The sequence below is a fragment of the Cotesia typhae genome, unplaced genomic scaffold (genome assembly GCF_013202065.1).
Source record: "Cotesia typhae breed Kobodo isofemale line unplaced genomic scaffold, CoteBio_Ctyphae contig_4, whole genome shotgun sequence".
Taxonomy (NCBI): Eukaryota; Metazoa; Arthropoda; class Insecta; order Hymenoptera; family Braconidae; genus Cotesia; species Cotesia typhae.
The window spans coordinates 1,440,515-1,456,243 of NW_027423748.1; the positions used below are offsets into that span (position 1 = coordinate 1,440,515).

Sequence of the window (15,729 nt, forward strand, 5' to 3'; positions counted from 1 at the left end):
TAATATTAAAAATGATAGATAATTTTATTATTATTATTATTATTATTATTATTATTTTGTTATTAAATGCTCAGGGGGGTTATCCCCGGAGTCCGATTCTCCGAGGGCCCAGCCTGAGCTCCATCCGTTACTGCTGGACCACTCCGCACAACAAAGCGGTTAGTGATCACAGCAGGCCAAAGTCATTTCCCTTAAGAGACGGAGAGAACCAAGTAAAACAGCCTTCTGCATCCTAACTGCCAAGAACTCAGCTTTTGATGAGCAAGCTGGAACTTTGGCAAGTGAGGATACAAAAGACTGTTTCATCCCTCCTAGGACGCCAACAATCAGGACGACAAGCTTGACACGGTAACCTGGGTAAAGTTTGCCAATTTCAAACAGGAGATCCTGATATATTTGTCTTTTGTGCTCTTCTTTGGCTGAGATGTTGTATTCAGCCGGGGCCGAGAACTCAATGACATAAATGTCACGAGTGGCCTTGTCGAAGAGCACAATATCAGGTTTGTTGTGATCTATCCGCCGGGTTGTTGCAAATGGCATGTTCCAATAAATTTTGCAACTGTCATTCTCAACAACCTGGGGAATATCTCCTGGCAAATAAGGCAGCACTGGTGTCACGTCAATACCGTAGCAATGACGAAGATAGTAGTACAGTACTCTCAGGGCAGCATTGTGACGCTGGATATATGCACCTCTCGCCAGCACTGGACATGCCGACAAAAGGTGCATAAGCGTCTCCGGATGTTGTCTACACCTCCTACAGGACGTGTCCGGAAGCTGCACCTGGAGCACCTTGCTACGGTACTCAAGAGTGTTAATGACACCATCTTGGCAGGCAAATATGAACCCTTCAGTCTCGGACATCAGGCCCGCTGACTTTAAGAAGGAAAACGTCAGCTGGATGGATAAGCCATGATCACGCACGTGTTTAAAGAACACGCTGTGCATGGACTTGTCCATCAGTTCGCCAAGGAGTAGTTTTTCCTCGGCGTTCCTGATGACGCTCTTAAATTCCTCCTTTCGGAGTTCCATAAGAGCGTTTATTTCTCCAAGACCAAGGGTTCTTGCCGCATATATTGCTGCCTTATACAAGAATGACCCCTTATGCGCATTTTCATGTTTATGTACAATTTGCATAAGAAAGTCATCCTCGTCTGCAGTGAAATTGACAACTTCGTGAGTTAAACCCAGGACCAAACGGTCGTGAAGCCGCTCCAAACTCTGCAAACCTCTCCCACCGATGGACCGGGAGAGGTATAATCTGACGACTGATGAATTGGGGTGCATGCTCCGATTCATATTAATGATCTTACGGGTTTTGATGTCGAGATCTCGTAAATCCTTTCGGGTCCATTTCAGGACACCGAAAGAGTATAGTAAGACTGGGACAGCGAGCATGTTAGTAGCTGAGACTTTGTTTTTGCCGGAAAGTTCGGAGGACCAAATTTTCCGGAGTCTCCTAACATACTCGCTCTGGAGAGTTGTTCGGACTTCAGAGACCGCATGCATGCGGTGCTCTTCCATTCCTAGATATCTATACAACTCCCCGGCGTCTAATTGTCTTAAGACACTCCCATCTACTAACTCGACATCATCACCAGTATCAGAGCACTTACCCCTCGCCAGATGTACGACCGCACACTTGTCCAACCCAAAAGACATTCCGACATCTCGTGTGTACTCTGCTACGATGTTGAGGGCTGCTTGTAGATGATCTTCATCAGCACTATATAGCTTCAGATCATCCATGTAAAGCAGATGGGTGATCGAATATTTTCGATCACCCGGAGGCCCCACAGAGTACCCACGAGTTTTACGGAGAGCAACAGATATAGGCAGCAGTGAAATGCAAAACAGCAGAGGGCTCAAGGAATCGCCTTGAAGACCCCTCGTTTGTACTCTACAACTCCGGTTACGTGCAATGCGTTTCCACTTCCAATGTGAAAACGCGTTCGCCAGAGCTGCATTGTACGTCGAATGCATTCCACTATTTCGGGATTGACTCCCAGGCATTTGAGTAGATATAAAATCAACTCATGTGGAGTTGAGTCAAATGCCTTGCGATAGTCAATCCAAGCCATTGACAGGTTGCGTTGATAGTAGATCGCATCTTGTAAGACGCATCGATCCACTATCAGGTTCTCCTTGCAACCTGACAGGCCTCTTTTACTGCCACGTTGTTCATATATCTGTTGCCATACAGGCTCTATCTGCTGCAAGATACGGTTATTTAAAATTTTTGTAAAAATTTTATAAACCGCATTCAAGCAGGTGATAGGCCTGAAATTCTTAGGGTCAGACAAGTCACCTTTTTTAGGTATCAGTACGGTTCGCCCTTCTACAAGCCAGTTCGGAATCGGATCGTCAGCTCTAATGTACGATGTAAATATTTATGCAGGCCAGATGGAGGTGGGTAGAAGTAAACTTCTTCCACCAGAAGACATTAATGCCATCTGGTCCCGGGGCAGCCCAATTTTTGCTGCCATTTAGAGCTGAACGAACTTCATCCACACTGACTGCAGGGCTCTCTTCATCAGCATTCTGCCGACGGTGTTCCCGACAGAATGCTTTAAGTCGTGCAGAGCTGGAGTATTGGCGTTCACGTTTGGTTGATCTCCATACAACTCAGTCCAAAAAGCTTCCACCCGCTCAGGTGTTGGATAAGTCCCAGTAACATCGGTCTTTGCTGTCAGAAACCGTGAAGGGCTGGATCGAAACAACGAGTTGTCGACCAACCGCTTCAGCCTTTTCTCTAGTGACTTTTTGGCAGTCACTAGAGCCCGCAATTTATTAAGAGACTCTTCTTTGATGACAAGAAGAGTACTCTTGTTCAGTGTGTGATGACGCCACCGAAGTTCAGCAACAATGCGTCGAATTCGGGGCGTGTATGCTTTTTGAGTTGTTTCGAACTCAATCACACACTGAATGCGGGAGACATGTTTCCGGGATCTGTCAATTTTGGAGCCAAGTTGTAAGATGCGCTGTCTCAACCTTGCCTCGATCGAGAGACAATATCTCTCTCTCGGAAAAGCCGAAACTGCTGCACCATACACAACCTGGCTCACAGTGAGCAGGGTGGAGTCCTCCAGGATGGCTGCACGGAGATCTTCGTTTACCGCGTCAAGCTGTTGTTGGGAGTAAGTTATCTTTTTAGATATACTTACTTGCCGTCCTACAAAGGGATTGTTGTTGTCCAAGGAGGAACGGCGTCGCTCTTGGTGTAGTTGCGCCATTATTATTATTATTATTATTATTATTATTATTATTATTATTATTATTATTATTATTACATCATAATAATGTTGAAAGTTCTGGTTTTATCGGGTGGTTTTAAATTTTATGATTTTTTTTTATTATTCTAAATCGTAAAATGTTCGTATCCTTTTAATTGTTGCTAGTTTCATAAGTAGAATATGGTAATAAAGGTGTTGTCATAGGGATGTAGAAGATTAAAATGTTATTGTTACATTGGTATAATCTTATTTTTTATTGAACTTCAAAACTATTGGGTTGTAAACATACATAATCAGTCATAGAAGTAGAAGATAAGTTTTTTACGCTAATAAACACCATTTTAGATACTATTTTTTCTATCCTTATAGCTGTAAATTCATTTTCCCACTTTTTTACAACAAATATATGTTCAAGAATATCAAATTTCTCAACCGTGGCTACCGTTACCTTTACGTAAGCTTTATTATTTCGTTGATAAAAGCAATGAATCTTAGCAATTTTATTGTTGTCTAAGTTGACTATTGTGTTGTTTGTTTTATTGTTTTTAGTATAAAGTGTGCCATGAAACATTACACTCTTATAAATACACCGGCTATAGATTTGTTCCTCTTCTAGAATAAAGTCTTGAACATCATTGTCTACTAATAAAGCTCCATCACTGGTTCTTGTACAATTTATTATTTCTTTATTTCTATCTAATATAGTTTTGCAAAATTGCCAAGTAATGTCGTTTGGAGCCGTCGGAAGTTGGCTTCTGAATATATTGTCCCGTAAACATCGGCTTGACATTTGATTTGAGACCCCTTTAGGACTTGTCACTTTTTTTTTTAAATTATATATATTATTTTCAAATATATATGCGGAGTTATTGGATGATGGTCCGTTTTTTCTAACACTCTGTACTATGTGCCTTAAACTGTGGATGTTGAAAGTCATGAAAGAATCACCATAAAACTGTTGACAATCATGAATGAATTTTAAAAGATCAATCTCACAAGCTAATAAATTATCTTCAGATAAATTTTGAGAAAGAAGTTTTTGAATACTTCTAACTAAAAGTTTATATGAGTCTAATAGTTCATCATCCAAAATATCTGTTAATACCGGAACACTATAAAATAATAGCCAAGATCGCCACTCAGTGGCTTTCCAAAGTTGCTTATTTTTCAAAGCTCGTGGAACACGATGAATTTCACTTGGCGGTCTGATTTCTAGCAAGCGACGATTTATCTCTTTTCTATCTTCAACATTTAAATGCCATTTACTCCAAAAATTCCAGAGTTGTCTAGAGACTCCCAATAGAACAGCATGCATATAATCATGCGGAAAACCCCAAATACAATCGAAGTTAGGTAAAGAAGACAATACAGATGGCCCTTTGACGCCTTTTACGGTATAGCTTTCATTTTTTTTTGTTTTTGGCAGTTTTTTATAACTTGCTCGTAGAGTTTTCACATCTTCTAAGTATTTATCATGGGTTCTCTCTTCAGGAATGGTTTCAGTAAATAAATACCTCATGGAACGTGATTTATACACTGATTGCTGATAACACCAGCTACAACCAAATTTGCCATTAAATTGTAAACGGTTTTGTAAGATCAGCCGAGCAACCGAGTCTACCGGAAATGAAAAAATTTTAAAATAATACTTCTTTAAGAGTTCATTTTCAGTCATGATTTCTACTCCTTTCTTCATCAATTTAGAAATTTGCATTATAAATATTCTTAAATACAAATCCATAAATGCTGGTGTTGGCTCAACTAATGTATACCAGAGTCCTCCTAATAAAACAATTTTATGACGAAATGAAATAGGGATTTCATTAATTACACATTGAATAGGCCAAAAGCTGTGTTGGCTACTTTTGAATAGAGGTGCTCCGTCGAGATTTACATTTAAAGTTAAAACGATGTCTCCATTTATTTTTTTCGATGCTATGTAATTATCGTCGATATATCTATCACTATCACAAATATCACGAATATGATTTTCACTTTTTTCATTCTGTTTTTTTAACTCATTATCAATCATACTTCGTATTGATTTATCGGATAATAAAGTTTTTATTTGATACTCCATGTTCAAAGAAATAAAAAAGCTTTCCTCACTCGTTGATACCTTGTATTTTTTCTTACATTTCGGACATTTGGTAGACTTTTTCTTCTTCATTTGATATCTTGTGATAGGTTCTGTCACAGGTATACAACATGACTCGCAGTAAAAAACATGTAGTACAGCATTAGCCGACGGATTAAATTGTTTACTTATTGTATATTTCGATACATCTAAAAATTGAAAGTCAGGACCAGCCAAAATTTTTATGAGTTATAAAATTGCTTGTTGAGCTTCGTCAGATAAACTAAAACGAATAGTTATAGCTGTTATCATGTTCAGAACTTGTAATACAGAAATATTAGATGACTTAAACATAATCCACATTGCTAATGCTTTAATATCAACATTACTCGTACATGTTTCTTTCCATTGTGGATAAGAGTAAGAATCAAAAAAATTCTCATTACTTTCACTTTCTTTCCGATTATTTTGACTTTCTTCCTGATCATTTTCATGTACTCCGTGGTTATCTTCTTGTACTTCTTCAAAATCTCCAATTACTTCTTCATCAGTTACAGTTATTTCATCGCCCCCCTTCAAATCACTGGAGACTTCACTTCCACTATCAGATTCGCTTTCATCAATGTTCATAGCAGAAAAATTTCGTTTTTTGCGAGTAGACTTATAATAAGAAATCCGTTTGCTTACAAACGGGGTCTTCTCTAGTTGATCACTTGATTCATCTAATGTTTCAGTTTCACTCGAACTGCTTGTTGCTCCTGGAAAATAAATCTGAGTTAATGAAAAGTGACATAATAATGTAATTGCTTAGATAAACGAAAACTTTTAAAATTGATAAATCTCAGAAAAAATATCACATATATAAGATAGTAAATGACCAGAGTTTCATATTTAGAGAGTAGAAGATCCATCATATGAATAGTATTGACATTTATTGTTTATTATATTATAGAAATATATAAAATGAATGATATAGTTTTAATACGTTACTGAAATTATGCCAATTTAATTCATTTTCATTAAAATTGAATATCTTATTTAAATGTATAACTTGAAACTCAAATCAGTTGAGTATTAATAAAACATTGGGAATAAGCAAATTGTGTACTGTAAGAAACAGATTTGAATTATGATTAAAATATTAATATTTGTGTTAATGTATTTTTGAAATAGTAAAATATTACCATGGCAAAGACTTATTTTTTAAAACAATATAAACACATAAAGGGTTGTTTACCTTTAATTGGAGAGTTCCTTGATTGTCACAATTCAGAGTCCATTTTATCGAAATTAAATTTCCTTTTTTTCGCTGCTTTCATCTATAATTGAAAATTTCATTTATTATAAAAATAAAAATAACATCGTCTGCGAGTTTTGTATCATAATAATTCATTTTTACGTTTAAGCTTTGAAATGTTTCCATAAATAGTTGATTTGTTTATAACAATTAATTTATTTACAACAATTACTTATATTTCTGTAGACATATCCAAAATTTGAATACTATCTGTTTTTTATGAAATAATTTATTTTCAAAACGACTTTATGTTCTTTTAATTTCAATTTTTTTATCATATTATTGAATCTCATAAGAATAAATCATTTTTTTTTTTATTACTTACCGTAAAATCAATATCCATTAAAATGTGTATACATCCCAAAAATGCGTGATATAACCTCAATAATATAAATAATATTACTGCAATCACTAAAATATAAAACTTTGACTAAGGGTAATATTTTTAAGTACCTCTTTGACTCTACGAATCTTAACGATTATTGTTCTGCTTGCAAGATAATTTTATGTGTATATATATTTTTTATATAATTATATTATTTATTCAGTGCAATTCACATTTGTGATTTATAATTTATAAACAATATATATATATCTATATACTCATTATAGTATTCACCAAATATCTGCTAAAACAATTAGCTCCCTCTACAACGTTTGATCAATTTTGTCTTAGCTATTCCTGTCAGAATATAATTAAAAAATGATTGTATAAAAAAATAATTTTAAAAAATTTTGCAATATTTAAAATTCCAATATTATATTATGTAAAGTAAAATATTAATCGATTATTTTTAATCGCGTGATTTTGATTTTTTGCACATACTGAAATGTAATCAAGCAATATTTGAAAAAGAAAAACCCGTACATGTGACTCCAGGTTACTATGTTACCGTTCTGAGAACAAATAGTTTCCTGCTACATTGACAGTTATGTTATTTGCTCAATATCCAGCAGTCTCATAAAAATAACTAAGGAACGAAATGAAATCTTTTTTATCTTCTTGGTCGTCCGTTGAGTTTTAACTGTTACCCAAGCCTCTTGACTATTTGGTCGGATCTCACCGAGCAAGCGTCATTCACTGCGTATTCGATTTTTGTGTGATTATTAAGTAGATATCAAACTTTGATGTTCAATTAATCTTGCAATCATTAAATTCTTCTAAAATGTCAGGTAAGTATTATATTTATTACGGGTGTCTATTATTTAATATTTAATCTTAATGAAGATAACCCCAATGTAATTTTTTTTTTTTAAGTAAAACGTAAATACTTCGCTGGAATTTTAATTGAGAAAAAGAATAAAGCTACAGTCCCCGTGGAGAGTCTACAAAATTTTGATCCAGAAAATTTCAATCCAAGGAAATTGTACCATGTTAAATACAATGGGGAATTGAAAAAATGTCTTGTTCTAGGGGTTAGAGGTAATGTACAACAATTATATAGAATTTTTCGAAAAGGCTATCCGTCTTACGACACACTTTTGCTTTCATATACTCTCGTTAAGCAGCAGACGTTCAACTATTATTGGCTGTTTTTTGTGTTTTTTAAATTAATCGAATTTTATCATTAATATATTAAAAATATCCACATATAAATGTAAACAATATCTTAGATTATCATTTTTGAAAGTTTTTTTGTAAATTTTTAATTTATTTATTAACAAAATCATTCAATTCTATATTTAATATTAAAGTTGTAATAAAAATTCAAAGTCAAAATTTAATTTATTTAAAAATTTTAATTTGGACTTTTAGGATCAAAATCAGCAGTAGAAACGGAAATTTTTTCAAGGAGACATTCTGCCCCGCCTGCCAACTTAATCGAAAGTGCTTCAGAAGTGAGTGAACCTGATTTAAGTACGAAGTCAGGAAATAAAAAAAAAGAAAATATAAAGAAAGGTACTAGAGAAAATAAAAATACCTTAGCTAATAAAGCATTACTTAATCAAATTGAAGAATTGAAAAAAGCATCACAGAAGGTAATTTTTTATTTAAATTAATAACTAATTATGATTGGTCTAAATATAAATATTATTATATCTTGCGATTTTGCAGCGACAAGCAACGGATAATAATGATAATAAAATACCTTCAAAATTTTTGAAAGTAAAAAAAGATAATGAAAAGACTTTTGCACCACAAACGCTACAACATGTAAGTTTTAAATGATGATACCAATTTAAGCCATTTTTACAGAACCAAAAAAATCAAAACAGTAGCACATAGTAAGAAATAAATTGATATTCTTAGTTTTATTAAGTGATTACTGTAAAATAGTTTTTTCAATTCACTTTTTCGTCCATTTTTATGCTTAACATGAACATATGACTATATTACCTATTTTTCTTCTTATAATTAGTAGCAATACTAAGAATCATAATTTTCATTTTTTTTAAGTTAATTATTTTTGTCATAGTCATTGGCATGTTGATATAAAAGGATTACTGGTAAAAAAATAGTTAATTAACAAAGAAATTCTTGATTTAATTAAAAAACTTCACTTCATTTCGTACTTTCAATTGACGAAATAGTAATTTTTTTATGTTTTCACTTCCTTAACTTCATTTTTCCTTCTTTAATTTTTTAATTTGTCGATAAACTATCTTTACTTTTATTATCAAAGAGAAAAATATTCATCAAATACAATATTTTTATTTAATATTTAATTCTTTTAGATAACATTTTTTATAATTTAAATAAGTCATAAATAAATTAAAGATTGTTTTTAGAAAATCTGAGTGGAATGAAAAACTCTGTTCTATTGTTTTCTTTTTTTTTCCCTATTTATATGCTGGAAGCAAATCAAAAATTGATTTTATTAGGTGACTTATTTATTTTTTTATATTTCTAGCCACTCGAAATTTCGACAGTTGAAGAGAAAACAAAACCTCAAATTCGAACAAACGAAATGCTAGAAAGACCTGGTTTAGTAAGTATTTGAGATTTTTTTTTTTATTTCCTAAACTATAGTTCTTAATTTTACAAATAAAAACTTGATTAGGGGTATTTTTTCATCATCTTAAATTATTAATTTTTATTCGAGCTAATTCACACAAAACATCAATATGCAATTCATTTCCTAAATGTAATATTTTATTAGGATTTTCATTTCATATGTTTACCACCTAATGTGTGTATAACGTTACGATTTAGTAATTTCAGAAGTAAACATTAATTTAGTTTTAATTTGTAGAACACCTCATGGTGAAAATTAAAAAATTAAGTAGAAGTTAAAATTATACTCAAATTTTATCAAAATAATTATTTCTGCAGCGAAAAATGAACAGGCTCATCCAATATTTAGTTAAAAAAAAATGTGAATTTTCATTCGCAAGAAGTGTATGAGTTTACAAATGGTAGATATATATTATTATAACTCATAATTATGTGCTACATGCAAAAAAAATGCCTTATTATATATTACTGTGAAGGGTTTTTTCCATAACATTTCACAAAATAAGTGGAAGTAATTCTGTCACATTATATTGAACATTTAGCATTTTATTTCAGATGATTATAAACAATTAATATACTTCATCTATTCAGCATGGTTTAAAAATGCATTCATTTTAATGTTGCACTGATAGAAGAATTTATTAACTATTAATAATTTAATTTGTTTCAAGACAATTATTTAATTTATTAAATTTTAAAAAATTTTTTTTAACATTCAATAAATATTTATTTGGCAAGAAAGTACATTTATTAATAATTAATAAGTATTTATTAATAGTTAACAAATATTTATTAATAGTTAATAAATATTTTGTCGAGTAAATTTGTTTCGCTTACAATGTCATATGATATGAAGATTGCTTAAGCATCTTATAATTATAAACAAAAATCATCTTTATAAATTATTTGCATTAATTATATTACATTATAATATCGTTTATTGTAAAATACCAAATTCTATCACAGCTCATAATTATCGTTTATATTTAAAAATATTAAAAACGTTAATTTATTTATTGAATTTAATTATTATCATGTATTCCAGCTATAAGGTTATAAAAAGTGTCAAAATAAAATTGTTATTTTTGCTTTTTATTTGAAATAAATATTTGTTAACAGTTAACAAATTTGAATTAATCATTAATAAATATTTATTAACAGTTAATAAATTGTACATACTTAATAAATTACTTATAAACTGTTGATAAATATTTATTAACTGTTAACAAATATTTCTAAACATTTAATAAGTCGTATTTAATAAATAATTTATTAACTGTTAATAAATATTTATTAAATCCTATGTTAAAAAATCATTTATTTACAGTTAATAAAACTTATTAAATATAAACTAATCCTTCTATCAGTGTGCAATTTAATTTATCGATCTAATTCTTTTACTCATGTAAACTGTAATGTTTGAAGTTTTTCTCTTCAATTGAGGTTCCCATCTTTTTCTCTTTACGTATTTTTGTTGTAAGAAATCACCATTATTTGGTAACGCCTATGAAATTTTGTGAATGCTGACTATTATTTTATTAAGCTTTTTGAATGATTTTTCTCAAGAAATCGTTAATAAAATTTAAATAACACGTTTGTTTATGTATAGTTATTACCCATTGACGATTTTGGAGATGAAGAAAAAAAAAGCTATTGAGAGGCGTTAATTTATTAAGGCAAGAATTGAAAATAAAAGAACGAGAAATAAAAACCAAAGATGACGAGATAACCGAAAAAAAACATACAATTGCCAAACTAACAGAATTAAATCTACAGCTGCAGATATAAGTTATTGATCAGGTGACTCAATTAATGGGTACGTATGAATTTTATGATTTTCTGTAATTCATATTTTGATAGATTTTAAAAAATTATTAAAAATTACGTTTATTTACCTTATGCTGAGTGTTTCGCAATTCTATTACTTCAAAAATTCATATACTTGGATACACATATCGGTCATAAAGTGTTATGTTACTTAAATACCAGCCAAATTTTCTTATAGATCGTTGTGAAAATTGGTATACTTATTATTTGTATGTACTTTTGTAATCTTATTTCGCTTTTTTGTATTTGAAAACTTATTTTATAATTTTTATTTTTATCATACCTTATCGTTATAATAATTTTTTTAGAGAAAATGATAATAAAAATTGCAAAAATAAATTTTACCGGCCTTATTACTTGGATACAAAGTACAATTTCAAAAGACGCGATAAAGCTTAATATTTTCAATGAAACCAGACGATAATATCTTGATCAATTTTAAAGATGACCCAAAACTATCAAAGTCGGAAACAGACTAGTTCAGCCAACCCGTTTAGAAATATTGGTTTTAAAATTTTTAAAATATCAAAAAAATTTTTTATTTCAATTTATGGGGATTTAACATGTCAATTCGAAAGTGATATGCTATTTTAATTTCCTATGTCTAAAAGCTCATTTAATTACTATCAATTTTTATTATTCAACTCACTTTTTTAATTACTTAGCCTTATAGATGTTATTTAATTTATCAAATTAAATTTCACGCGCTTCTTCACATTTATTACGCTCAAAATTTATAATAGGTAGTGAAATAAGTCTGACAATAAGCCGGCATTGCCATTTTTCTTTAGATTAACTTGATTGACAAACAAAAATCAAATATTTCCAATGCTAGAGAAACTAACGAATCTTCTGAAATTCTCCTTGAAACCCTTGTGGAAATAATTCTCTGAAAAAACTCTTGACAAGTCTTTATAACTCTGAATAAGACTTTTCGAAATTCTTCACATCCCTAACTAAGTGAAGGAAAGACTTAACAAGTCTTCAAAACTCTGCAATACTCTTCAAAAGTCAAATTTTCCCTGCAATTTCGGAATTTCTCAAAGAGTTATTAAGACTTGATAAGACTTGTTCAGTTTTACAGGAAAAGAAGAAAATATTTCTTTTCAAAAAAATTACTTATCAGAATTAAATAAAACTATAAAAAAGAATTAATGAATGTTTTAAAAAATTTTTAAATAATATTTTCATCACGAAAATACTTTGATGGGCATCGAATCACTCATAGTTGAGCAAGTCAAAACATCAACAGCAAATGAAGTGCACTTGCTGTTGGAAACAGATATTACTCAAAGAGTAAATCCAATCGGTATTTAATTTGGACTATCAAATATTAAAGTCAACTTTCTAGGTAGGAAAGAATTTTCTAACCACATGCCACCTATTAGAAACTAAGAACACTCAAAGATTCTAACTGTAAATTCGTAAACTAAAATATGTTAGGAATCAATTAATTCCAGCAGATAGCGTGTGGATAGAAAATTCTTTCCTACCTAGAAAGTTGACTTTAATATTTGATAGTCCAAATTAAATACCGATTGGATTTACTCTTTGAGTAGTATCTGTTTCCAACATCAAGTGCACTTCATTTGCTGTTGATGTTTTGACTTGCTCAACTATGAGTGATTCGATGCCCATCAAAGTATTTTCGTGATGAAAATATTATTTAAAAAAAATTTTTTTAAAACATGCATTACTTCTTTTTTATAGTTTTATTTAATTCTGATAAGTAATTTTTTTGAAAAGAAATATTTTCTTCTTTTCCTGTAAAACTGAACAAGTCTTATCAAGTCTTAATAACTCTTTGAGAAATTCCGAAATTGCAGGGAAAATTTGACTTTTGAAGAGTATTGCAGAGTTTTGAAGACTTATTAAGTCTTTCTTTTACTTAGTTAGGGATGTGAAGACTTTCGAAAAGTCTTATTCAGAGTTATAAAGACTTTTCAAGAGTTTTTTCAGAGAATTATTTCCACAAGGGAATATATACTTTTTACGAATACATATTAATTTGTACTCGGTATTCTATTTACTCAAATAGTTTTGTTTCTGTGTATGTACCCATTACGCGCATATGGGGCATTCCGTGTCTAATAACTCAGTTTTACCCGAGCTTTTCGATTTGTTTCATATTTTGATGTTTTTGGGTGCTTTAAAAGATGTTTAAGTGCAAATATTGAGCTCACACTCGTTAAAACTTCGTCATTTACAAATTATAACAAATTCACAAAAAGTAGCGCTATATTAAGTTTCATATGACTTCTGATAGATTTTATACAATCAAAAAGTAATAGGTTATTTTACGAGTTATTTTTCTTTGTCTAAAAATGTAGTTTCGTAAAAAAATGATGACGCCAAAAAATTGATCTTTCTTAATTTTTTTTGTATTACATTTATAATTAAAATATTTTGATTTTTTCTGAATAGTGCCCATTTTGATTTGTTTTCACAAGATACATATTGCTCTAAAACCACCAAATATTTTCAGCCATTACCAACAATGTAGTTCGAATATTTTTGATTTCTGAATAACTTTATGCAAGATTTTTTTCTTCAAAATCCATTCTTTTGTAAATTCATTAATAATTCATCGAAATGTTATCAATATAATGAGAAACCGAGATTATTCTTTATTAGCGAAGATGAAAAATTCGGAACTTGTTTAAATCTTCGTAGAAAAATTTTTTTTTAATTTTCAAATTTTTTCCAACTTTTAATGACTTGTCGAAAAGTATTTCATTTTTAGTATTAACATTCGCATTAGGATGTCGCGCAAATTTGATTGTTGAGTACCTTATAATCTTTAATAATGCGCAAACAATATAATTATTTTACAAAAAAAAAATTGACCAAGTTATATTCAAAAACATTAAAAAAAAGTAGATCCACACCTAAATGCTAGAAATTGCACGTATGACGTTTTTGAGCTCGAAGAAAATATATTCGTTTTTGAGTTCGAAGTAAATATATTCACTTGTAAATCTGTATCTGTTGACTATTTTACAGATGAGGTTCGACAAGGGCTAGGGCTATCGCCAGTACAGAAACCAAAATATGAAATTGGTTAAGGTAAAGGGCCCTATTATGAGACAGTGTCCATATTTATGATACAGGACTGAATTATGCGATAAATAAAAAAAAAAGATCGAGTTAACTTGAATATAAAAATTATAATAAATCGGTATTTAACTAAGTTTCTAAGATGATCCTTTAATTTTATGATTAATTTAATAGATATAATTAAAAAAATATTTGAAATTGCTTGGCTTAAAATTTGCGCTCTTACAGACCTTTAAAAGGAGTGAAACAGCGACGAGTATCCAATTTTGTAGCCTGGTAAAAACATTGTTTTTGTGACTTTTATTCACGTGTTACATATTAATTGAAAGCTAAAGAGTTGTAAATTGAGTGAGTATAAGTATTTTTAAGTTATTTTTAACAAAAGTATTTAATTTTTGGGTGTCTCATAATACGTACAGTTATTTGCTTGCATGTACGGTTTTATGAGACACTTTATTAGGTGTCTCGCGCAACATGGACATATGATTTTGTTTATAGTCCCAGTTAGTGAGACAGTGAGTTTTAACAGTCATAAATATAAGTAGTAATTAATAATTTATAAAAAAACGGTGTGTATGTATAACTGAGAACCTAATTATTGTATAAAAACTCAATTTAATATTTCTTAGTAAGTATGTCACATTTATTAGTGAAAAATTATGAATCTAACCTAAAACTCTGACAGGATGCTGATGTACAAAATTCATTTTTAATTATTTCAAGTACTTAAATTTTATAATTAACTTGTATAATATTCGAAACATTACTATAAATATTGATTTTTCTTATATTTCAGATTATATAACAACAAATACTTATAAAAATTTTTTTAAAATATGGCTAAAAATCAACACAATCGAAGTTGAAAAAGAAAACAAATCCTGCAAAAAAATATGTAGTAACGTCTGAGAATGTAATTAAAAATTCAAAAAAAAAAGAAAATGTCAACGATTGAATTACAGTACAGAAAATGTTGAAAAAGCTTTAAAAGCTATAAAAGATACCGGAATGTCTTTAAGAAAGGCTGCTGTTGCCTTTGGTGTACCGGTTGTAACTTTGGGGAGAAAGAAAATTTAGATCCAGGAGAAACCAAAAGTAAAACTGGCCCAGGCATAGTTTTGAGTGATGATGAAGAAAAACAGATTGTTACATGGATATTACATCGAGTAGAGATTGGAGTGCCTGTTACCAAAAGTGAGTTATTGGACAATATCCAAAAGTATGTCAAAAAAATTAAGAAAAAACACCATTCAAAGACGATCGTCCTAGTCGACACTGGTAC

General features: G+C 30.5%; 2 protein-coding genes across 3 annotated transcripts; one reads left to right on the plus strand and one right to left on the minus strand.

The window, feature by feature from the left end:
• Positions 1–3,183: 3,183 nt before the first annotated feature.
• On the minus strand, positions 3,184–7,156 carry LOC141527080 (uncharacterized). Of its 2 annotated transcripts, none has more exons than XM_074242352.1 (3): positions 6,933–7,156; positions 6,548–6,629; positions 3,184–6,068 (listed from the first exon to the last, which is right to left on the minus strand). In XM_074242352.1, exon 3 carries the CDS (start codon positions 5,401–5,403, stop codon positions 3,487–3,489), a length of 1,917 nt encoding a protein of 638 aa, XP_074098453.1. In that variant the 5' UTR covers positions 5,404–6,068; positions 6,548–6,629; positions 6,933–7,156; the 3' UTR covers positions 3,184–3,486. The 2 variants fall into 2 exon arrangements, with proteins under 2 accessions (XP_074098453.1, XP_074098454.1); XM_074242353.1 differs by having other exon boundaries at positions 5,178–6,068.
• A 617-nt stretch (positions 7,157–7,773) lies between these two features.
• On the plus strand, positions 7,774–15,007 carry LOC141527439 (uncharacterized). The gene is made up of 7 exons (XM_074242925.1): positions 7,774–7,780; positions 7,866–8,030; positions 8,364–8,587; positions 8,664–8,762; positions 9,460–9,537; positions 11,173–11,379; positions 14,394–15,007. Exons 1-6 carry the CDS (start codon positions 7,774–7,776, stop codon positions 11,218–11,220), a joined length of 621 nt encoding a protein of 206 aa, XP_074099026.1. The 3' UTR covers positions 11,221–11,379; positions 14,394–15,007.
• The last annotated feature ends 722 nt before the right edge of the window (positions 15,008–15,729 follow it).